We start from the raw sequence: 11359 nt of genomic DNA on the forward strand, positions 1-11359 counted from the left end.
AAAAAAAGTGTCTACAAATTTGGACGTTACTACCGCTTAATGTTGTCATCAAAAGTCGACGGTCATCTATGTTAGCGTGGCTGCCAGCGTTTGGAAAATGCAGAACAGCACTGGCTTTATAACCTTAAAAGGTCATGCTAAAACAAAGAGTCAATACTCACATTTGAATGTAAACTTCTGTGCTCCAGAGCACACCCACATGAAGAAATACGTTTCTCCTCTGCACCACAGCGAGACGCAGATTACCCCACTGGCGGAAGGATAGCCAGGCGTAAGTCGTTACGGCACCTTTTTGATAAGAAAAAAAGACTTTTGGACACCACTACAGCTTTAAATGCCCGTACAATAGGAGGGGCAGGAGGAACCAGTGGGGTAGAGGAGCAATTTGGATTCAGCCTTTCTATCCCCATTTACAATAGCTATAGGGCATTCTTAAATTTTTCATGTGGTTAGTGGAACCAAGAAATTATATTAATCACTTCTATGAGCACTCCATGTCAGTCGTCCAGTTCCATGTCAGCTCTCAACTAATCCAATATCATAACATAGGATGCAGCCAGCGTTTAAAAACTCTAGGGTATTTTTCTAGCATTCCAATTTACTTTTTGTCTCTTCTCTTTTTTTGCTGTGTCACTTGAAGCAATGACTGTAACCATTTATCCGTACAGTTATGTCAGATTGCATCTATCTTTTACAGATGATATATAGATTCCAAACTGATCTGTTCTGTTCCATGTCAGAAAAATTCCATCATGGGAGAATACATGAATCCTATTTGCTTTTACTCCTCCCAGATTTTTAAACGTTCTGCCTCAAATGACCAGATTCCATATTCATCAATGGCAAATATGCTAAGCAAACTACTTCTTCCCTGTTAGCCAAATCTAGTTAGTATGTCACACTTAACTTCTTGGTGGGTGCTGTCAAGTTTTCACACGTTTTTCCACACATAAATCTATAGTAAATGGGTTCCTATGTTTCTTCAGCCCTCTAGAAGATTCGTGTTAGGGAGATTTTTGTCACATCCAATGAGAAAGACCTTCTTTTCTCTTTTTTTGGGGCTCAACCTCTTGATCAGTACAATCAGAAATATCCACTTTAATGTTTTGACTAATAAAAACTCTCCCATCCAACTAGCTTTAAAACTCCTGCAATTTCTGTCCTTGAGCTATTTCCTGGCATTGATCTTTCAGCTATCTAGATGGTGTTTTGTTCTTCTTTTATAATTTGTGCAAAATGTTCTGAGGTTATTAAGGGATAATGATGTTACATCCTGATAATCATCTGTAATCTGCAGATAGCATCCAGTCACCGCTGGAGATAGCAGAGCCCATTTTGTGTCTGCTGGTTGCTGATGAGGACTGGATGATAACAAAAACCAAAAAGAAAAGAAAAAATCTTGCATAAAATAAAAAATCCAGTCCATATAAATGTATAAAAAAGTTAACATTAGGAATCCAAACAAGATTAGTAGTATTTCTGAAAATTTATGGACACAACAGTTTTTTAATTTTGAATTAACCGAAATTTCAAACAAAACAGTTCCGATGACTAAATCATTTAAATATATATATAATGTTGAATCCTTTTGTGCATTGAGAGCCAAAAATTCAAAAAGATTTACAAAGTTGTGAAGTTTCAAACACATATTATGTTAACTTATTATTAAATAATTTTATTCATGTTAAATTTCATAATGAATAATTAAGATATTTGTGTTTAGTTTCCTCAAAACTTTTATTTTGTCATATTTCAAAAATATTGTGTGCATACTTTTGTTTGTTTTTTTGTTTGTTTGGTGTTTTGCTTTTATGAATGTACATATATATGATTTTATTTTTTTAAGGATTTTAGTGGTTTGATAAAATTAAAAACAACTATGGCTCACTGTTCTTTTTCCCATCAAAACTTTATTTGAGAATATTTGAGCAAATTTCACGATATGAATAAAATACAAGTATATCTTCAGTACAAACACATAAAACATTTGTATCACTATAGACATTTCAATCAAAACACTGAAATACCATAATGGATTTTCATCAAAATACAGGCAATATTACGTTACGTATTTAAAAAAACATGAATGAAACAGCCATTTTCTTTTGACAATATATAAATTTTAAAAAATGAGTAACACCTCCGACCGGTTTGGATACATCATGCAACAACAATGCACTATTTTTTATACAGAAAGATGCTCAGGAAGCAGACAAAGCTGACTTGTTTTAAGTGTCATATTTTATGACGTTCATTCAGCAAAAACAGACTTAAACAATCCAGCTTTGAGCTACACAAAGCAGCTAAAATCACACATTCCTCTGGTTCTACACAATACTTTTTTAAGTAGTAATTCTACTCATAGGTAGAGAAATGTCATGTTAATTCAAAATAAATTTGGTAATAATTACAACTATGAGTAAATGTTTTCTTTATGATCAGTTATCTTTATTCGGATATTTAAATTCTCATCTTGGTAAAATCATAATTTTGGGCTTTCTGCAGTTTCCATACAGAAATGTTTTTATGTTAGTAAAAAAAAAAAACATATGTATCAACTGTCATTCATTATTTCAGGTTTTTCCATTGTCAGTTTAGAAGTTAAACAAAGTCCAATTTTATAAAGGCTGACTTCTGCTAACAACCTCTATTTTCCAATGTCTTAAACTGCCTTCTAGCCTTTAAATACACACATTTAAAGCATGTGACACATGTTAAAAGACCATTGATTGTTGTTTGTGTCTTGCAGATAGACTGAAAAGATTTTGGGAGTCATTTCTTTTTCATGCGTATCTTTTTGGTCTGGGTCCTTTAATATTTCTCCTTTGACTGTGCTTCTTTATGGATTTTCTTAAAACCTACTTTTACCGGTAAATGTTTTAGAGGACCTTTTTATTTTTATTTTAGCATACACATTTTTTCTTGTTGCTCTTTTCAGGTATTAGCCATAAGCTTAGCCATAAGCTTAGGCTGCAGGTATGCAAATACTTCTGTCTGTTTATTTTCTCCAAACCAAAGCAGTCAAAGTACAAGACCACCCCAATGAGTCTGAATCTGCTGTACGGTTGTGTGCAGGACATCTTCTCTCCCCACTGTGTCCTATTACTACTAGGGTTTGTACCAAATTTTATTTTTGAGAAAAGCTGTCGTTCCCCAACATGAAATATGTTTAAAAATTCACATACCTATAGTCCTTTTAACAAAAACTAATTAAACCCTTTGGAAGCAACTGCATTTAATAATCCTGACAGGAGCGAACACCTCAGTCCTGAAAAGTGACGTTTTTATCCACTATTGCAGTTAGAAGTTGTGGAGAGGATTTGCTATGATAATCTAAACACAATTTCACTTAGGCATCAGAGGTAGCCCTGGATGGTTTTTCGTTGTTACGATCAGCCTGACCTGGTGATGCAAGCAGGTTAATATGTATTTACAATGTATATAACATGGAAATCCTTAACATTCAGTCTGTCCCTATTGACCTCTCTGATTCAGAAAATTACTTGACAGCTGATTATGACTTCAAAAAATGGAAAACTTGTTTTTTACAGAAAATCACAAACATGGCCAATAAGTAACAGCAAGCAGAAGTGTATCTATAGATTTCTTTACTGAACCTTTTGAGTCACCTTCCCAAACCCCTGTTTTCTAGTCTACCGTAGAGTCTTTTCTTATATCACATCCACTACCAAACCTTGGCACCTGCTTTGAATCCTTTCTCGTCTCCGTTCCTGTTTAGGCCCCACCAGCCAAAGCCTGCCTGCTCTCAGCCCAGTCCAAGCTTTTCTTTACCCGAGATGTGCCAGTCTCTTTTGGACACAGATCCTGAAGCAGTTTGGATTTGAGGAAGCGCCTGTAAGAGTCCTTTTCCATCAAGGTGTAGATCAACTTCTGGGCCTCGTCAAAACAAGACGGGCTACCCTTCTCCACTTCCTGCCGGGTTTTTTCTCTGGCTGCAGCATCTAGGTTTACCTTGAATGGGAGACAAGAAAGAAAAAATGATTTAGAAGGACATGTGAGAACACATGAAATAAAGAGTCAAGAAAAGATGCAAATTAAAACTTCAAAATAAAAAGAATTTAAAAAAAACAGGTGCAAATGGGTGTAAGGCTTTTCTTACAATGAAACCCCCCAAAAATCAGAATCAGAATCTTTTATTGTCATTTTGCAGTGCACAATGAAGTTGATGCAGTGCGAAATTATGCATTTTTCATGAATTTAGCTTTTTTTAAAACAATTGCAAATAATCATTAACATTGTTTGTTTGGTACATGAACCCTCCTTTTAGCTTTAAATTTCACTAAAGAAGAAAATATTTCCAAAATACTTTCTTTGCTTTTTTTTCCTGTACATTTCCTTTTAAAACGCTTTATTTGATTCTGTAAAAAAAGGATGTGTCATATTTGTTATTTTTGGATCTGCTTTTTCTTGACACTGATCAAACCTCTGTTATGTTGTTAAATGATGTATCCAATTAAAGTCTAGTCACCTCGTTTGGGGCATCTGCCTCCACATATTGCTGATAGATTTGTTTTGCCCTAACCGCCATCTGAGAAGGCGGAGTCTTCTTGAAGTCCTCGCAGGCAATCCAGAAGTCCACGTTTTCTTGACTGAACTCAGACCGCAGGAAGCTGGTAAAGACTGTCCGACCCGCTGACAGAGAGAGAAGGCAAATAGCATGTTAATTCTCAAATTTGCATTTACGTACGTTTACATAGAATTTTCATTGGAAGTGGTCGCTTAATAGCGTGTTGCCAAGTGCGATATGAACATAACATAAAGGTTCTGGACAAACCGATTAATTGTATAATCCTTTCACACCAGAGATATCGCCGGCAACACCTGAGTAACACATGCACATAGACATTTGGTAAATCATTGATTGTGTACGCATTCACAATGAATCAGCTGATTCTCACACAGAGAAAAATGGCTTTGCACCAATATCTGTAACAGCACAAAAGAATCAGCTGATTTACGTGGATTGTATAAGCACCTTACTACTAAAAAGTGTTGCATGTTATCACAATGCTAATTTTCTCCACTTCACAAGCTGCTGGAATTACATTACTTGCGTAAATAGTTGAAGAATTACAGTAGTTCAAGGAATGTAAACACTGAAGCTAAAGCTCTGGTAATACAGGGTTAAGCAACAAATAAAAAATATTATTATTATTAATATTATTAACAGAAAGTCTTGTCCCACATATCCATGTATGACAAGCCAGTCATAGATAAAGAACACACAGGTCTGTACTTTCAGAAAATTATGATAGAGTTCAGCAGAACAGCTGGAGAGTTCTGCGGTCCTGCATGATGTAGATGACCTACAGTGGAAGATGGTCAGGTCACGTTACAATAAACAGCAGGAGATCGGACCTATGAGAGCTGCTGGAAGAAGACTTGACGATGCTGGAGGTCAGTGGATGAGATCATGGAATAGACTGGAAAATGCTCAACTGCTTCCCGCAAGGTCAATGCTCCTTTAAATCCTCACAGTCTTACACACTCGCACACACTTGTGTAGTCTGCACGGGTCAGAGCGCCCTGAAGGGCTGCGCAGTAGTGCCTCAAGACACGTACCAAAAATCCGAGCATGAGAATGACGCGTGTGTGTGTGTGGGAGAGAGTGTCAAGTCTTCATCTTCACATCCCTTTGCCTCTTTGTCTAGTTATCCGAGCAGGATGATGCCTTTCAATAAGCACTTATCATGACAAAAGCCCCCTGCACCACTGTTATCCTGTTCCTATCATTTTGTGAGGTTTACAATCAGTATGTGGATCTCCAAAGCCCTTTCAGCTGCTATTACTGAGGAATGTGCGAGGCTGTTATCTGATACCACTCCCAGAGCAATTATTTTGAAAAGATTCTGGTTTAAAAAATAGATTTTTCAGGGAAATAATGAGCCAAACGCCTGGCTGACTGTTGGTAGCAATAATGAGGACCAGGAAAAGCTCTGTTGGGCTCAAATGTGAACCCCAATTTCACACAATATAGCAGAGTCGATTATTACTATTATTATTTTTAAGTATGACAGATTCACTTTACACTTACTTTCACTGCTCATCACATGACTGAATGACTCCTTCCATTTTTCCACCTCAGATGGATCTGGCACCCTAAAGCAAAAACACAATTGTCCATTAAAATTCAAGATCATTTATGTTTTGTTCATTTTATAGATCAACTGAAATCACGTAAACTGCTTTTCTGTCTGCCGCTCCACCTTAAACCGTCTCTGCTTGAGAAGCCAAGGACATTAAAAAGCGACTGCTTCATTAAGATTGTTTTGAATTTCAGCAATCGTTTAATATTTTATGTATAATACTGTTTTAAAATCGAAAAATAGGCTGAACATTGGAAACCCTCATAACAAGGAGTTTTTCCTTACCGAGAAGGAGGGTCTTAGGACAGGAATACCCAGTTTAGCTTAGTCTGTTTAGTTTAGCAATCACTTATTGAATTGTATGACGTCTTGTTTATTATGATTTCACGATTTATTATACCATTACTGGTATGAAGCCCGTTAAGACGACTATTGTTGCTATATAATCAAATTGAATTGAATCTCAGTGCGTGAAGGTTGGTTGTGTTTCGCAGCGTCAATTTGTTTCAAGAGGATGAAAAGTCAGCGCCACCAGCTGTACATTAACTATAAAAGGCTTTTTAATCTGCAAGTGCATCGATGCAAAAAAAAAAACCTGTTCCTCCATGACCTTTTTGAGTCTAAATATAACTCCTCACACTAACTCATAGTTGCTCATTAACACTGTCCCTGTTTTTTTTACAACAAACATTCACCTATGAAACATTGTCCTGGCAAAACAAAGTCAAGGTGAATGACTAGTAAATTGTCCACATCCGTTTCAAGTAAAATTGGCTTTTAACCGAAAAGCGTGAAGGCCGGATCTATTTCTACATCAAACAAACCACCTTCTTACTCATCGCTTCGTCATCCCTCATTAAACAAACTCTAAGAAACGTAAGAAATCTCATTTACAGTGATTTCCCCAGAGGCAGGGCAAAGAGGCAGCTTTGTTTGTTCAGAGTTCTTCACAAAAAAGGCAATTAAAAGTGGATCGTGTTTAAAGATTTGCATTTTTGCTGTTGTAAGCTTATACTTCAGGCAGGTAAAGATAATAATACTTTAAAAAACATTGTGCATTGTTCATAGAAGCAAAAAAAAGATATTCAAAATGTCTTTCAAGTTGAAAAAATACCTATATTCTTTTTAAATGAACATTTATGCTACAGTTGAGCTACTTGGAAAAGAAGCATTGCATTGCAACAGGAAAAAACCAAAACATCTAAAACAGAGAGATAAAGTTCTCTGACCTCTTTGAAGCAGCGGTTTTCTCCTTCACCTCCTTCTGATCGGCTGTTTGGGGTTCAGGCTTCTGCAGTAAGAAGCTTAGTTTGTGCTTGATGTCTTTGGCGCTGCGGAAGAAAGCATCTCATCAGCTTGTGTGGACCAAAAACATCCTCAGCATGCCTTAACAGGTGTCAAAAACAGCTCAACTGCTTTTATTTGAGTTTTTTCAAATGGTTCAAAACTGCTGCTATTTTGCAAAGATTCAGCAACAAACAGTGGTGGTGTTTCTGTAGAAACATCTAGGTTCACCACGCCTTCATTTTGCATTGAGCTTACCTTTTCAAGCAGGTCGCAGGCAGAGTTGCTAGTCCTTTACACATGCTGGAGCGTTAAAAATCTCCCCAAAAAAATCAACAAGAAGGCAAAAAGTGTGTTTGTTTTTACAGCAGCGTCCTTCTGTATCTGAAACAAGCTCTGCTTATCTCCACTCCCACTGTGATTTATACCAGGAAAACGCATGGGGAGAAAAAACGGCCAATCACAGCAGATACTGAGGCAGACGCTAAGAGAGGGAGGGAGGCAGAATGGAGGGAGGGTGAGAAGGTGACAAAATAGGGGAAATTAACAGCAGATGGCATGAATGTTACCTGAACAAAAGGTGTTTTCCTAAAAGGGAAAAAAGACGGTGGGGAAAGCGAGAAACAGAAAAGTCTGTATTTCTTCAAAAAAAAAAAATCAACAAGCAAAATGTCTGTAGTTGTGATCAGTTTCTGATGAAGAATCAATACTATTCTCTGTGGTGTTGAGTTTCTCACAATGTAATTATATAGGTTGATGATTCTAACAAATGCCATACAAATATATCTACACTGAACCATACACATTTTTTGAAATTGCTTTAACAATAGTTATTACTACTGCTAATAGAACTTTCTACTTACTGTGGATGAGTGAAAATAATTGCTTATCAAAAAAACACTAATTGCTCTTGGATATAATTATTTGTGTTGTCCAAGCATTTAAAAGAAGTGTAGCACATAAGGCTTTAACTTGCAATGACTTAATTTTATTAAAGACCCATTTGGATAAAACCTCATCATTCATTCATTCATCAAAGTCAAAGTCAGCTTTATTGTCAAAGATGCTGCATACACAAGACATACTGCACAGATGAAATTACTTTCCTCTCGTCCCACAGTGCAAGCAGCTTATAAATAATAAAATAAAATAGATAAAATAACAGTTATAATAAGAAGAATGACATTCATTCATTCATTTTCTTATCCATTTGTTTCCTTTCGGGGTCACGGGGCTGCCGGAGCCTATCCCAGCCACTTGCGGGCGAAGACAGGGGACATTCTGGACAGGTCGCCAGTCTGTCGCAGGGCCGGATGAAAATTTTAATATGTTCTGGTAGGAAATTTCTCCTCATGTATGACATGAGATTAAAATTGCATTTCAGAGGATTTCTTATTTGAATCATTGAGAATCAGGAGCAGATCGAAAAACACTGTTTAAAAACGGTTGTAAGTGTGATGTAGAAGCTACAATCTGCAGGCCACAAGCTCCCTGCTCTGCTCCATTCTGATGCTTCCACTTGTAGACAAATAGTTCCATGAACGTCTTTGTCTTCCTCATCTGAGCTGATATCTGGTTGGACTCGGCTGGATAGCTCCAATATTACTCGCCATTTTTGTTGCACAGGTAATGTTAAGTTGGGGGTATGAGGGGGCTGTAAGCTAGCAGAACACTCAGTTGTGGGTGACAGGAAGGGGGGGGGGGTTGCTCCATGCCAATGGTCCTGCCTACAGCTGTGAGCTGATTCCTATTTTTTATGTCGACACAGGTTTTTTAGAGTTTGGCTAAAAATGGCACAACCATAATTAAACGACCACTGGGGAGGCTTTACAATAGTATATTGTTAAAACTAGCAATATTGGAGAACTATTGGAGGATTAACTCTCGGTTTCATTTTGTTTAGTTCACAAATGAAAATATAGGCAATCCACTTAAAAAAAGTAAATCACAGAAACCAAATAAGTACCGAAAGCTCTTACTACATCTATAGCCAGTCTGCTGCAGAGATGGTTATTTTATACCTCCACGACATTGAAGTTAGAAAAAAATGTTTAAGTTCTCTAGCTTTTATACTGGGAGTGCAGAAACACCTTCTGCCTATTATTTTGTCCCCACAAGTTATTCGAAGTGGTTTAATAATAATTTTTGGCAGTAAAATATTAATTTCATTACTTATTTGAATTTAATTTACAGCTAAAGACTTCAGATTAAACTTTAATGGTCTACTGTTTCTTTCAAACGTTTTGAAAGTTTTGCTTATATGCTTTGACAGATTAGACTGGTATAAACAATACAGCTTTTTAATTAATGTTTAATAATCAAAAATGTCCTTTTTAAAACAGGTTTTTTGAAAAATTACAAAATCCAGATTATGACAACTGTGCAAAACTATCAAATAAAATAAATCATTGGGGGTGGGAGTATGTATATTTGCTTCTTCCCACTCTTTTTCAAGCAATAAATTAAAGTCTTGATTTAATCATATTTACTGAATCTAAATTGACCTGATGTGTACTGTATGCATCATTGCAAAAATCTATTTATGATTTTGAGTAATTACAGTTACTTTCTACTTACATTTACAGACATTTTCCTCTTTTTGTTTTAATCAATGCATTTCACATTTTCTGTAATGAGTGTAATATACTGTATCTATGTGGGTTTTTCTTTGTTTTTTTTGCATTGTCTGCAATCAATGCTTTGAATAAAACAATTAAATTAAATCTCCTTAAAAAAAACGATTTTTAAAAAATAGTTTTGCTATCTTTTAAAACAATTTCCTTTACGCTTCTGAACTATGACTGACAATTTATAAAAGGAATGATTTTATTTTTAGAAAATATATCACTGCATTAGAAACCTCTGCTTGTGGTGTCACCAACGGTTGTTTTTTCATTTTTTGTAAACAACACTACTGAGAAATAGATGTTAAGAACTATCTAGATAAAGTTACCACATCCATTATGACTAAATACCCCACTGGTGCCTGTTTCAAATCCCCTCCATCATGTGAATTCATCCAGAAGAATTTGATGAGGTAAGTGTAAGCTAAGCATCAATAAAAGGGACATCTGTTCATCTTAACTGCTCAGAAATCTTCATTTGTCTGGTCAAAGTCCAGAGCTGCTCTAATGAGTTCATTGGTTGGTTTTTTTCCATCCCACTCCGGACTTTTCTCCTCATTTTTCTACCTGTTGTAATTATTTTTCCTAAGAGACAATGCTTTCACAGTTATCTGGTCACAGTGACCTAATTTATGCAGCCTTTACCAAACATCTAATAAGGACACTCGTCTGGACTCTGGTTAGAATCGATGCCTCTTCCAAATTGGAGATGCCATTAGCGAAGGACTTAATAATTATCCTTTTTTCTGAAGGAGAAGAAACTCCTTTTTAAATGAACTGCAGTTAGGCCTTTCTATCACAATGCATAATGACCTGATGCATACTTAGAAAGAAAGAAAAACCCTAATTAACTTTTGACAAACGATACTACTTAATTGGAATCTGTGTCATAAACCTGCCAGCAGGATTTAGATCTGTAAGCAGGTCCAAAGAAAAGCAGCTCATAGAAATGTGAAGTATAGCTCTTTGATTTTATCCAAAATACCTTAAATGAAAAAATATGTTTTTGGGGAAGTTCAATTCAATTCAATTCAATTATATTTGTATAGCCCAAATTCACAACAATAGTCATCTCGATGGGTTTCGTATCGGTAATTGAAAAGTAAAACATAAAATCAAAAGGATCATGAATACATGGAATTCAATAGGAAAATCCTAAATTGAACTAACAAACTGACTAAGCTATACTGGACATCCCTGCCCTTAGACCCTCCTTCGCGGTAAGGAAAAACTCCTAAAGAAAACGGATTCCGGAAAAAACGAAGAAACCTCAGGGGTGCCCCACATGAAGGAGGGATCCTCCCCCAGGACGGACAGGCGATTTACCAGAACTCTTAGAGAAGA

At 36.3% G+C, this 11359-nt stretch overlaps 1 protein-coding gene across 1 annotated transcript; it reads right to left on the reverse strand.

Moving 5' to 3' along the window:
* Window positions 1-1890: 1890 nt before the first annotated feature.
* On the reverse strand, window positions 1891-7825 carry rgs4 (regulator of G protein signaling 4). The gene is made up of 5 exons (XM_004068109.5): window positions 7650-7825; window positions 7337-7438; window positions 6056-6120; window positions 4490-4653; window positions 1891-3972 (listed from the first exon to the last, which is right to left on the reverse strand). Exons 1-5 carry the CDS (start codon window positions 7691-7693, stop codon window positions 3736-3738), a joined length of 612 nt encoding a protein of 203 aa, XP_004068157.1. The 5' UTR covers window positions 7694-7825; the 3' UTR covers window positions 1891-3735.
* Window positions 7826-11359: the final 3534 nt, after the last annotated feature.

Source organism: Oryzias latipes, chromosome 4 (assembly GCF_053564925.1).
Source record: "Oryzias latipes strain Hd-rR chromosome 4, Olatipes_Hd-rR_3.1".
Classification (NCBI taxonomy): Eukaryota; Metazoa; Chordata; class Actinopteri; order Beloniformes; family Adrianichthyidae; genus Oryzias; species Oryzias latipes.